The following is a 14,035-nucleotide window of genomic DNA, read 5'->3' on the forward strand; positions in this document are numbered from 1 at the left end:
GGAGCCTGGGAATGGGGGTTTGTTCAATATTTTATAACTGTAATGTTCGGGCTCTCCTTTTCCAACATCTTCTGCCATAGTGCCTGGTAGAAAGGTGGCTTGGGTATCCTACTATGCCTCTAGTGCACCTATTTGTTGTTGACCCAGAGCCTTCTATTTCCATTTTCTCTTTCAAAACCCACGCTATCCACCTCTTCTATCCTTTCCACAATATGTTTGCGGTCATCTACCACCACCTGGTCACTTCATCTTCCTTGATCATTTCTTCCTTTGAAACGTTCACACAGATTCTGCCACTTTTAAATGTCTCTACCTAGTGTTCATTCTAGCACCCTGCACCTGTCACAACCTGTGCATTTCCTCTTTCCTGCCTGGGATGTCGCTCTCTGCTCTGGTGCTCCTAGCACACTCTGGTCTGTATCTCAGCAGTTTGTTTCATCAACCAAGTGTGCTAGAAGCACCAGAGCAGAGAGAGACACCCCAGGCAGGAAAGAGGAACTGCATGGGTATTGACAGGTGCAGGGTGCTAGAATGAACACTATCTACCGATCTTCACCCCTCGACATTATTCAATGGACTTCTTCTACTTCTCATTCCAGTAGTCAGACTCTTGACCTCGTCTTTTCCCACCATTGAGACATCTGAATTCACCAACTTCCCTTCTCTCTGACAATCACCTTATCTTCCTCTCCCTCATTTTACCACCCTTCTCCCAAGACCAGAAGCACTCAGAGCAACCTTGACGCCATGGACCCTGACTCTTTTACCTCTTCCATGCACTCTTTTCTGCATGCAATCTCCACTGTCTATTGCCCTAACTTCCACTCTGGACTCAGTTGTCATGGCATTTGCTCTCAATCTCACCCCGACACCGGCACTCTAGAATGACCCACTACTTAAAAAAATGTTCCAGCAACTCTGCTACCTCTCTCAATGCTTGCTTCCACTTCACTCACCTCTCTAAATCTTGAGTCCTTTTCCATCTCTCTCATTCCATTTAACTCCAAACTCTTGAAGAGACTTATCTTCCAATGCTTGTCCAAATTCCTTTTCTCACACTCCCTCCTCGACTCATTTCACTCTGACTTTCACTGTCATCATTCCATGGAAACTGCCCTTACCACTGACACCAATGACTTTCTCAACGCTAAATCTAAGGGTTCGTTTTCCATTCTTAACCTTCTCAATTTGTCAGCTGCTTTTGACACTATTGACCTCCCTCTTCTTTTTCAAACCCTCCACTCCCTTGGGTTCAGTAACACTGCCCACTCATGACTGTCCTCCAACCTTTCTTACCGCTACATCTCTCTAACTCCCCCTCACTACCTCTTCCTGTTGGTTCTTGGTTCCTTTCTCTACACTCTCTGCACCTCTTCACCTTGGTGATCTTCAATACTATCTTCAGCCTGGCACGAAAAACACAAACCTACTTTTCCCGTCCTAACCTTTTCCCTTCAACCATCACTCTTATCCCCAACTAGCCCTCTTTTAACTCTTCTTGGATATCCTAGCACTTTCTTCGGCTCAACATGTCAAAGACTAAGCTCACTGTCCACACCCCCTCCCAGACCCAACATCTCCAGGATAAGACCCTTCCTCACCATGAGGGCTACTTATCAAGCAGTGAAAAACTTAGTGAAGCGGACCAGTGGAGAAGTTGCCCATGGTAACCAAGCAGCTTTGAAGTAAGACTTATTAAGTACAGTCTATAAAATAATAGGTAGGAGCTGATTGGTTGCCATTGGAAACTTCTCCACTGATTTTATTCACTAAGTTTTTCACTGCTTGATAAATAAACCCCTAAATCTTTTATTCATGGCTTTGTCATCTCCTAACTAAACTACCACAACCTTCTACTCTCTGATCTGCCTCTTTCCTGCCTCTCAACTCTTAAATCTATCTTTAATGCCGCTGCTTGCCTTTTCTTTCTATCTAGTTGCTCTGATTCAACCTCTTCTATCCTCCATTGGCTCCCCTTCCCCTACAGAACCCAGTATAAGCTCCTCCGGGTCACTTTCAAAGCACTCAATCGCTTGCCTCCTATATTTCCAAACTCATCTCAAACCACACTCCCTTTCTGCTCTTCTCGGATTGTCGCCTTGTTAATTAACTCTTCCATCTACTGCATCCAAGACTTCTCCTGTGCTGCTCCCCTCCTATGGTACTCACTCCCCTGCACTATCAGAATGTCTACCAGCCTGAATTAATTCAAACGTGCCCAGAAATCTCCCCTAAAAATTACAGTCTACCTGCCCTCCTCACACTTTTAACTCACACCCTCTTTTCTTTATCCTCATTTCTTCCCAGTACACCTCCCAGTTTAAGCCCCACAAAACTAAACTATAAGATCTCAGCAACCACCCTCCTGTTTTCCTTCCTGCACTTTCCTTGTCTTCAGTATGCCTCCACTCACAATCAGTAACTTTTCCAGAGCCCTTGAGTTCTACTGGTAAAAATTGTCACTCATTTGGGGGAATTCAATTGTTTTCGTCGGTGGCTGTCAGTGATGTTGCTCCATACGGGAGCGAGAGCAGCCGGCATTTCTGCTTGCAGCATCCTGAGGTGGTAAACAGGAATGTGTGAAGACTATAACCAGGACTTTAGATGGGTTTAGCCACTTTACGCGGTTAAACCCTGTCTATCTGGGCACGATAAGTCACCGGGATCAAAAACAATTGAATATCGCACCCTGATCTCCAGTCACTTTAGACGGGAGATCTGGTGCTATATAACAATTGAATTGCCCCCATTGAGTTGTATAATTTTCTCACTTTGGGGGAGATGTATCAAAGCTTGGAGAGAGATAAAGTACAACTAACTATGCATTATCCATCTCTATACTGACATACGTTAATGTGTAGAGCACAGGTTCTCAAACTCGGTCCTCAGGACCCCACACAGTGCATGTTTTCCAGGCCTCCTCGCAATCACAAGTGAAATAATTAGCTTCACCTGTGGATCTTTCAAAATGTTACAGTGAGTAATGAATAGACCTGTGCACCTGCTGGGTGACCTGGAAAACGTGACCAGTGTGGGGTCCTGAGGACCGAGTTTGAGAACCACTGGTGTAGAGCATCTGTGCTAGCGGCATATTGGCCATTACTAAAGTCTCTTTACTGCCTAATAAATACAATCCAAATGCTTAGTTCTCTTTTCTGTTACGCTTATTTTGTATCGTGTTGTTTTTTTAAACGCAAATGTAAAGCATTTTAAGTACTATTGGGAGAAAAGTGCTATATAAATACCATTATTATTACTTGACTAAAGACTATTTAGCTCCGGTGGCCTCTAGGACCAAGTCACCGGTGTCTCTTACCATGGTACTGCCGGTTACGACTGGGGATGTCAGACTATATGGTACAATACGAGTCACTCTCCCTTCCCGGAAGTGTATGCTGTGTTGTTACCCAATCCGCACCAACAACAGCGCAGCAGCAGTAACAGCCGGGTAACAGCGGCGTGCGATACCAAAAAACTACAGTTCCCAGCAGCCAGCGCGCCATCAGCAGAAGTGACGTCACCACACTGCGCACTACCCAGTGTCCCATTCCCCGGAGAGAGAGGTGACAGTGTCGCTGGGCGGGTGCACATTGCGTCAGGGAGCAGCGGCCTCTGTGATTGGCCGGCGGTGGAACTGAGGTTTAGCGCCAGTTTCGAGGACACCAGCAGCAGGAGCCGGAGCCGCAGCCGCAGATATGTTTATCAGCGATTTCCGAAAGGAGTTCTACGACATCATCATAAACCAGGTATTGTCCCCGGTCCCAGGCAGCTGCTGATCTGGGCTGTGTTCAGCAGTGTGGCAGCTAGTCGTATATGAGGACATTTTACAGCCGGCTCACCATCATGCTATGTATTATTATTGTACAGCACTGTAGATATAATCTTACTGCCCTCGATACCTTACCTGTTGGGTTTTACAAAGAAAACAACAAAAATACAGCGCTGAGTATGAGGCCAATATCCTGAGTGTGACAAATCCACCAATTAGTGTACCAATAAAAAGCTATAATGCAACGTAGTATTTATTCAAGACCATTATTTCATACACAAGAAGGAAAATATATAGATAAAACCATGAATATAATCAGATAATGGTTCACAAGTGCAGGTAATACAGGACTGATGCACAGTTCTATGTCTGTTTATCAAATTCCTAATTAGATGCCAAATTGGAACAACAACTCATGTCCTGTGCATATTGTTCCAATATATACTTCAGCTTAAGATGTCCTCTCATCCAACAGTGGTTTATGTACATCATTCACAAAATAGTATGCATTTCTAGATCTAGCTGAGTGCCTGCTGGGTACACACTGGCAGATATATTGGCTAATCAATTCATCAACCAATATATCATGTGCCCATCGGCCAGTGTGTACCAGCGATATGTCTGAACAACATTGTTCACAGACCTATCGTGTCGGCTTTACTGGACAGCCGATGGCAGATATAGTTGCAGCAGGGGCCGCGGGGAGGGGGATGCAGCTCCTGCCATTTTTCAAACACAGCCTGTAACATGACAGGAGCTGATTGGCTGGTAGTTTATCACTCTCCAATGTATAACTTTCCAGAGCTTAGTACATCTACCCCCCCAATACTGTTGTCAAACTAAACTGCATGGTGGCAGTCATATGTGTGGTCTCACATGCTTTTTTATGAGTGACAACTTCCTGTTTTGTCATTGGTGTGTGTATACAAAAACTAGTTTTTACACATTTGTGAATTGATACATGAATTCAATATTGTTTGCGTGCATTTACCTACACCATAGCATTATGCCATGGATGTGTCTCTGTAATTAACTTTTTAATGAATACTGTACTCCCTACTTAAATTATAAAGGATATTAGAAGTAGTTAGAGATCTGAAATAAGCAAAAAAGTAGCCTGGCTGCAACCAGGGGGTGGTGTGGGTTTTTTTTTTTTTTTATGGCAATGAAAGTCCTTGGTAACTTAGAACTTATAGGCCCGTTTTCAATTTGAGGCGAAACGTCCGTATCCGTGATACTTTTTCGCCGATGATGTCATTTTCACCTGTTTTGCTTTTACCCCGTATTCAGTTTGAAAGACTTTCCGCCTAGGTGGAAAGTCTATGCAATGTACTAGGCAAAAACGTTTCGCCTATGAATAGCAGGTGGAAAATAGTGCTGAATTGGGGTGCAACGTTGTGGGAACCCTCGTGCAGCCTTCGGACAGTCCCCCAAAGGTAAACTGTGTCAAAAATTTTTTTAAAAAGATTTAAGGACACCCCAAAAAATTACTTTGAAAAAGGGGGCAAAAAAAAAAAAAGGGGTACAAAGATAAAAACTAGTGAACTTGACTCTGGGGGGGGGTCCCCAAGTATGCCCCCAGTGTTTTTTTGATTGCAGGTGCTTGCGGAAGGTGGATTTTTCATGATTTTTTAAACTTAACTTTAGCAACTTTTTAAGAGTGCTGACCCCCATTTTCAAGTACCCCAAATGTGCTGGGATAACTTATTTTCTGGAAAAAATACTCCTGAATACTATTCTGCACCACGTATAGAGAAACGCTATTTAGCAGCTATTGAGCCTGTTTAAAAACACCAAATACCTTCAGCAAGCCAAATTGGGTTGTACTATAGGGAACCCCCATGTCAGAGCATCTTTTGGGGGGTGTCAGGCTGATTTCCCCAAATCTGACAGGACTTTCCGCCTGTTCAAGTTTCTCGGGTCCCGTTTTCGCGTACTTTCAAATTTGATATGGAGTAAAGCGGGCTTTTCCGCCTGCAAAATAGGCGAAGTAGGTGAAAAGTCCGGGCCGAGAAAAAGTATCGCGGCTCGGCTCAAATTGAATACGGCTCATAGTGGGAAATGTAATAGGCTGTGACTTGCAGGCATTAGCGAGATCCTGTAGAGTCTGTCCGAAGTTTTTAAAGTGGTAATCATTTAAAAGGCAAAAGTAAATGCTGTGTGTGTCTCAGTGGCGTAACTATAAGTTTTGCTTTACCTGCCAAAAAAGTCTCTGGTGTGCCCATCCCCCTTGCTGCAGTGTCTCCCTCGCCCCCCCCCCCCCCCTTCCCGGCCGTGCCTGTTGTCCCCAGTGCAGCTATTCTTCTCCAGGGCCATCCCAGCCTCCGCCGCCCTGTGCAACCGGGTCCAGTCCCTCAATCCTCCCCTCACCCCCCAAATGGGCAACTCTACATATACAAATAATAATTGTTCCAATAAGGTCAAAATAGCGTATGCTGTTTGTCAAGAAAAAAATACTTGAGTAGAGCAACAAAACATAATGGCTGCGGTTCAGTTGCATCCTATAGATGCCCACTGGGCATCTATAGGATTGGTAGGAGAATAAATATACCCAACGCGCTGTCAATAGCAGCCGGAGTGCAGTTGTCAGCCCCAATATAAGCCAAATTTATTAGCTATAGGATTGGGACCCCATAGTAGCAATTCAATTGTTGCTCAGTTCGGATGCCTAAAGCTGCTGGAGGGGGGACATTACTTCTCACCAGCCTCCTGAGGTGCGAGACGAAATGTGTGAAAAGTCTATTGTTTTGGGTGCCCAAACGGTTGTTTCAGCGCCCTAACCGCTTTTTTAAACAGCTAAACGCGGTGCTTCTAGTCGCGTTAAATACTAATGGGCGCCCAAACGGAGAAACAATTGAATTTGCTCAGTTGGGCGGCTATTCGTATAGATGCCCAGCAGGGGGCGCGGAAAACATTTGAATTGCCCCCAATGTATACCTAACACTTGGAAAATTTATGTAGGTTGGGTTGGCATTGATGTGCAGAATGGCAGTAATTTAGGGATTAAAGCAGTAGCTCCCAAACTTTCCTGAGTCACGGTGCCCTAGAGCATCAGCGGTTTTTGTTTTTTTTCTCATGCCACTCCTAGGCCGAAGTTTCTTATTGAGTAATTCAACAAAAAATTTAAATGAAGTAAACTGTGCTTATGTCATCCTAAGGTGTAGATATGTGGTGGTGAATGTTTTTGTGCTTGTATGTTATGATTGGCAGACGCCAGCTCTGATTTTGCCTACCACATTGACCTTAAAAAATTAAGTTATGGTAGACTTACCTAGATAACTCCTTTTCTTCGAGGTCCACAGGGATACCATGGGGATATTAAGGTTGGAGAGATCCAGGCACCAAACAGTTAAAGCTTCAGCTCCCTGGATGCCTCGGATCCTCCTCCATATATACCCCGCCCCTAGCCATAGGCCTTCAGTTTAGTTAACAAGCCTCAAGGCAGGAGCAGGAAAGAGGAGAAAGACGAGCAACTGTACACCAAAAACACTCTTACACAAAATGAGGGAATCTGTGACCGAAAGAAAAAACTACCCATGCAGCCAGGTGCGCCAGAGTTGGTACCCTGTGGACCTCGAAGAAAAGGAGTTATCTAGGTAAGTCTGCTATAACTCTAATTTTCTTCTTCAAAGTCCATAGGGATCCACAGGGATACCATGGGGACGTCCTAAAGCATTTCCTCTAGGTTGGGGGATGCTCCTGAGCAGAAAGGAGAACTAGTCACCCAAAGGAAGAATCCTGAGAGGCAAACGGATCAAAGGCATAGAACCTAAGAAAAGTATGGACAGAAGACCACGTGTTTGCCTTGCACAATTGTTCAGCAGAGGCATCACAACTAAATGCCCACGATGGCCATACAGACCATGTAGAATGTGCTGTCACCATGCTTGGGACAGGGAGATCAGCCTATGTGTACACCTGAGAGATAGTCATGCGTAGCCATCTTGCAAAAGTCTGCTTATTAGCTGGCCATCCTAGTTTGTGAGCTCCACATAGACCGGAGAGCACAAACTGCATCCAGGGAGGATTCACCTACAGAGAGATCTGGAGCCTGAAAAGCTGGAGCGACAAGAAAGCACTGCCAAATCAGAGACCCTGCGAGCAGAAGAGATAGCAAGAAGAAAGTGTCTTCGCTGTCAACCACTTCAAAGCTACAGTGTCTAGAGGTTCAAATGGGGAAGCTTGTAGCGGCCGGCGGTAATACCTACTACACCCCCCTTATGAACCAAAGACAAATCCCACGGTGCTACCGGTGGAACAAAAGAAGGTTGAACTTGCAACTCCTTGGAAAAAATTCTAACATCTGGTAATGAGGCAATCTTCCTCTGGAACCAGACTGACAGTGCAGAAACCTGCACTCTCAAAGTGGCCAGGCGGAGACCGCTGTCTAACCCAACCTGAAGAAAAGCCAGTACCCTGGAAATCCTGAACCCCTTAGGATCATACTTCCTAAGGGAACAACATTGACCAAATGAATGCCAAACTCTGTAATAGATGCGGGCAGAGGCAGGCTTCCTTGGCCTAAGCATCGTTTGAATTGCAGAACTAGAAAAACCTTTTGCTCTTAGGGTGGAAGTTTCGTGAGCCACGCCTTCAAAGCCAGATGAGGTAAGTCTGGATTCCGGCTGGGACCCTGCGTTAGCAGATCCTGCAATAGAGGAAGAGTATAAGGACTGTCTACTGACAAATTCTGTATGTCTGTGAACCAATGACTTCCGGGCCAAGCTGGAGCCACCAGTATTACTGTTCTGCCTTCCTGCTTGAATTTCCTGAAAACTCTTGGAAGGAGACAAATCGGAGGAAAGAGATACGCCAGCTTGAAGTCCCATCTTACTGCCAGTGCATCCACGAAGGCTGCTGATGGGTCTCTCGACCTGGAGACATTGTGGTTGTGACGTGACGTCATGATATCCATCTCTGGTGGACCCCATTTGTTTACCAGGAGCTGAAACACTCCCAGATGGAGAGACCACTCTCCGGCATATATGTCGTGGTGACTTAGGAAGTCTGCTTCCCAATTGAGTACTCCCGGTATGAATATTGCTGAGATGGCCGGAAGATGACGTTCTGCCCAAATCAGAACCTTTGTCACTTCTTTCATGGCTGTGTAACTTCTTGTGCCTCCCTGATGATTGAGGTAGGCCACTGTAGTCGCATTGTCGGACTGAATCTGGACCGGCCTGCCCTGGAGCAGGTCCTGTGCCAAAAGTGCCTGTACACTGCTCGCAGTTCCAGAATGTTTATTGGCAGATGACTTAACTGATTTGTCCATCTTCCCTGAAAGGTGTGATGACCTGTCACTGCTCCCCATCCGTGAAGACTGGCGTCTGTGGTGAGAAGCACCCAATTTGGTATCCAGAATGGGCGCCCTTTGTTCAGATGATCCTTTCTCAGCCACCACAGGAGAGAATGCCAAACCTCTGGAGTGAGAATGATCCTCTGAGACCTTTTTAGACAATACTGTCCATTCCACTTGGAGAGAATCAACTTTTGCAGAGGCCTGGAATGGAACTGAGCATACCCCACCTTGTCAAAGGTGGATACCATTGATCCCAGGATCTGCATTGCTACAGAATGAATACCCTTCGCTTGCGTATTCGTAATGACAGCGCCACAATCTTATCCTATGGCAGAAACCATGTTTGTGCCAGAGAATCCAGCAACGCTCCCAGATATACCATCTGCTGTGCTGGAGAAAGTGAATATTTATTTCAATTGATTATCCAGCCGTTTTTTCGTAGGCAGGCTATGGTCAGTTGAAAATGGCTTTGTAAAGCAACCGGAGTCTGTGCCAATATCAGAAGGTTGTTCATATACGGCAGAATTCTGACGTCTGTGAGAGGCCGTCATGGCTGCCATTATTTTGGTAAATACCCGGGGAGCCGTAGATAGGCCAAAGGGTAGAGCCTGAAATTGGTAATGCTGCTGAAGGACAGCAAACCGTAAAAAATGTTGGAGGGATGGTATAATAGGACCATGCAGATATGTATCCTGAATGTCCAGGGAAACAATGTAATCCCCTGGCTCCAATGCCAAAATAATTGACCGGAGAGTTTCCAGATAAACTTTGTTGAGGGTTTTTTTATTTAGTATGGGGCGATCAGCCCCATTCGGTTTCTGAACCAGAAGTAGATTAGAATAATAACACTGTCCCTGTTGCGACACAGGAACCAGGATTATTACCCCTGCCTGTAGCAGGGAGTGAATGGTGTCCTGAAAGGCCAAGGCCTTGACCGCATTTGATGGAGGATCTGTGCAAAAGAACTTCTGGGGAGGCCCACCCCATCAGGCCAAAGGTTTGTTGTCGGGCCAGACCTCTTAATTTGTCGCCTTGTTGTCTTGCGAAAACTAGTCTATCTAGAGGAAGACTGTTCCTTTGCTTGTCCCTGAGGACGGAAGGACTGAAAAGAAATCTGCTTAGACTCTATAGTCGCCGTAGATGGCAGACCTGCTAATTTTGAAGCCGCCAGAGTAGCTATAATTTTATCCAACTCTGCTCCAAAAAGTACCTTTCCATAGAAAGGTAAGACTTCTAGCGCCCTCTTTGATCCTGTATCAGCTTTCCAGGATCTTAACCAAAGGGCCCTGAGTGACACTATTGAAGCTGCTGATGCTTTAGAAGCTAAAATTCCAGCATCTACCGCAGCTCCTCCCTGATAGGAAGCCGCTTCCCGTATGTGGGAGCTATAAATCATCTGTTCTCTATTAGCATCTGGTAATAGTCTTCTAATGCCCCCATCTATTCTTCAACAGCTTTGGCTACCCAGGGTCCAGCCATAGCTGGACGAGTAACAGCTCCAGATGATGAAAATATTGCCTTTAAGAAATGCTTCACTTTTCTTATATGTGAATCCTTCAGAGAAGATGCTGACTGAATAGGCAATGTAGCATATCGTTACTTGAGCATCCACAGTAGGAGGTACCTCCCGTTTAGTACATACAGAAGCTGGGAAAGGGTACAACGATGTTGTTCTTTTATTCACATAAAACCATTTATCCGGGTTACCCCATGCCTCATCCATAAGCTCAGTGAGCTGTTCAGATACAGGGAACTCAGTTTTGACTACCTTCCTGTGGTGATTAAACATTGGAGCCTTCTTACTATTAATCGGTTCATCAACCTGAATATCTAGGACTGATTTAACCACCGTCACCAATAAAGGAACATCCACTGTCGACGGATGGTCCTCCTCCCCCGAGCTAGACCGTGGAGAAGAACCTTGCACATCATCTGATTCCTCTGATGATGCATCTGAATCCATATGTTGAGCAGACTGATGAAAGCAGACCGGAAGTTATCTTTTTAACATTAGATAGTCCCATACTCTGACTAGAATGGCCATAAACATCTTTCCTGGAAGGATGCATAGGAGGTGCAAACATAGCATGCTGTGCACCCTCCCATCCAAGGAGGCATTGTGGGAGCAGCCATACGATCCACAAATTGCTTCATTACCTGCGACAAAGAAGATACCCAAGATGCCTCTTGTCTAGAGACCGGTAAACTGGACTGGTGAGGTGGCTCTTTATAACAGACAGCACACAAACCATCCTTTACGTCCTGAGAGGACACATAGGCCATACATGATTTACATGAAGCCAGCACAGGGGGCTCCCCCTCCTGTTTCCCTTTATCTTTAGACATGTTCACAAAGGTAATAAATGCAATGCTATGTGACAGGCTTCACAAAATCTCAAATGAATGCGAAGTAATCAAAGAAAAACCTCCACCCCAAAGGATGGAGATAAAAAATAGTGATAGTTATAATTGACAGACAGAAATAAAAGACAATGTAGTGTTCACTCTAGCTCCGGCGGCAGGCAGGGCGATAGGGGGCGTGGCCATTGAAAAGGGGGCGTGGCTATAAGACGCGTCCCCTTTTCGTAACTCTTGGGGGCGTTCCCGGCACTTATGGACAGCGCTGCCGACATGGAGAATAGAGGCCGGACACATGTGCCAGGCGTCTATTCTCCGGCGGTGACCGGGTCACTGCACATTTCCCCACCCGCAGGACGCTGTGACCCGCGGGTGAAGATGGCACCCGCAGGCTGTGAGGGCAGGGCGCTTTGCCATCTAGAAGGATGGCAGTACGCCGCACCCCTCTAAAACAGCCTAGTGGGAATGCTAACAATGTCAATAGCAGCTAGCTGAGTCACATACAATGCATATGTAATCTAATTACAATGGACTCTAAATCAACAACACAAACGTCAGGAATGGTAGGATATAGAGCCCTGTATACCTTAACCACGGTAGACGTATACACAGAGACTGACTCAAACTCTCTTGAGATCAACAGCTACAGCAGTTCCCTCGTGCATCTCATATACACGTGGAGGGTAGGCGGAGCAATTCAGATGCGCAAAACCCTTCATAGGGACTGGGTCAGGGTAGAAGCTGCCGGGGAGCGCCTACCTCCCCTAAGCTGCATTAACCAGCCGGTACGCTGGCCTCGTGGCAGCAGAAGCGTCTGCTGCCGATCCCCCGGTGCTGTATTGAGGACGCGGACAATTCCGGGCCCTGACTGCAGCGGCATCTCGTGCGGTCTATGACACCAGAAGCAAGGGCGTCTGCGTGCGATTTCCCCGTAAGCGAGGAACCGCCTTACCTGACATTTCCGTGCGTCCGGTTGCAGCATTGCTGCTAGCAAGCTCAGCCGCGAACCGCCGAAATCACCAGCCCAGTTACTGGTGTTGCGGCCTGGCGGAGGTAGCTGGAGTCGTAGTATATGCGTCTTAATTCAGACTCTTAGTACTGCCTACCCAAAAACATTAAATAAAAGTATAGGACTGCCTGAGCAGTACCCTGTTACAAAGGTTCATCTTGATCCTGCCGCACCAAACGAACAACTGAAGGCCTATGGCTAGGGGCAGGGTATATATGGAGGAGGACCCGAGGCATCCTGGGAGATGAAGCTTTAACTGTTTGATGCCTGGATCTCTCCAACCATAATATCCATATGGTATTCCTGTGGATCCCTATAGACCCTGAAGAAGAAACTTTTATTTGGTCCTGGACCACCAACTCGTGGCACCGTTGCAAGTGTCCCACGGCACTCAGTTTGGGACCCACTGGGTTAAAATGGACTTAAAAAGCACCAGTTGGACTTCCGGTGGGCGGAGCTTCGTGATGGCCGCGTTTTAATATGTCTCTGTCTTAGCTCTACATAATCCCCTTACATCGGGACAGGAGTGAATTATTTCTTCCTGCCTCATATTGTACCTGTTACACAGGGGTGAGAGCTTCCTGGTGATCCCACTTGTGAGCTGAACGGATCACCCTATCCACCGGAGTCTGTCCTTTTTGGGCCGCATGGCGTGGGCTTTGCGCAGTGAAGAATCTCACGTGTAGCCCTGCATCTGTGCTGCGAGGATCCTTCCCCTAATATATCTTCTACCCAGCACTTATCTATTCTCCCCCCCCCAGCTGATGCCACTGATTTTGGCAAAGAAGCCCTCTGGAGGTCCCCTCCTCTTACCTGGAGCGGGTGTGCCGGAGCCGCATGAGTGACGTCCCTCGAGGAGCCGAGGGATCGCGGGGGCCGCGCTGTCGGGATTCCTGCTCTGAACGCCACAAAGCCTGTGCCGTTACCCTGACCCTGCACCAGAGCATCTGCAGGGCACGCTGCTGGGGAGATCGGGTGTGAGCGCGGGTGGCGTTGGACTGCTCCGCTGGCCTCCTCTGATTTACCGGCTCAGCGTGATTACCTGCTCACTTTGAACGTCGCAAAGTCTGTGCCAGCATCCCGACCCTACACCAGAGCATCTGTGGGACACGCTGCTGGGGAGATCGGGCGCGAGAGCGGGAGGCGCCAGACTGTTCCACTGATCCCCCTCCGATTACCGGCTCAGCGTGAACACCTGGATACCTGAGAGCGGGGCTGTTGAGAGTGCTGACCCCTTTTCTCCTGCTCCTTCGTGGTCTGAGTGGTGGGGAGGCGGCTGCCTGTTCCATGCGGTGTTGTGGAGGGGGTCCCTTCTGTCTCTGCACCTGGCCCCTTTGCCTTCTACTTCATCCTCCCTTCTCCTCAGCCTGCCGTTTGGACTGATGGAGCGCATCTGATTCGAGTCTGCCTCCGATCTGAAGAGCCATACAGTGGGGCTGTAGCCGCAGGTTGGACTCCTGCTGCTGCTGCTATCACCTACTCTTTGTCTGGCTGAGCCCTCTACAAATTTATCACCCCCTGGAGACACGGACAGCGCTATTCATATTCTGGTTAGCGTGCACCTGTGGAGGAAATCTCTATAACCTACAGACTGAACTCT

At 47.1% G+C, this 14,035-nt stretch overlaps 2 protein-coding genes across 2 annotated transcripts in view; one reads left to right on the top strand and one right to left on the bottom strand.

The window, feature by feature from the left end:
• The window catches only part of UFD1 (ubiquitin recognition factor in ER associated degradation 1), a 45,955-nt gene extending 42,476 nt beyond the window's left edge, over positions 1 to 3,479 (bottom strand). The window contains exon 1 of the mRNA XM_088476659.1: positions 3,317 to 3,479. Coding sequence (XP_088332785.1) covers positions 3,317 to 3,319 — 3 coding nt within the window. The 5' untranslated portion in view covers positions 3,320 to 3,479. The remainder of the gene's footprint in view (positions 1 to 3,316) is intronic.
• The window catches only part of CDC45 (cell division cycle 45), a 100,370-nt gene continuing 89,808 nt past the window's right edge, over positions 3,474 to 14,035 (top strand). The window contains exon 1 of the mRNA XM_088476658.1: positions 3,474 to 3,746. Within this exon, the coding sequence (XP_088332784.1) occupies positions 3,696 to 3,746 (51 nt within the window). The 5' untranslated portion in view covers positions 3,474 to 3,695. The remainder of the gene's footprint in view (positions 3,747 to 14,035) is intronic.

Source organism: Taudactylus pleione, unplaced genomic scaffold, assembly GCF_031769625.1.
Source record: "Taudactylus pleione unplaced genomic scaffold, aTauple2 ptg000191l, whole genome shotgun sequence".
NCBI lineage: Eukaryota > Metazoa > Chordata > Amphibia > Anura > Myobatrachidae > Taudactylus > Taudactylus pleione.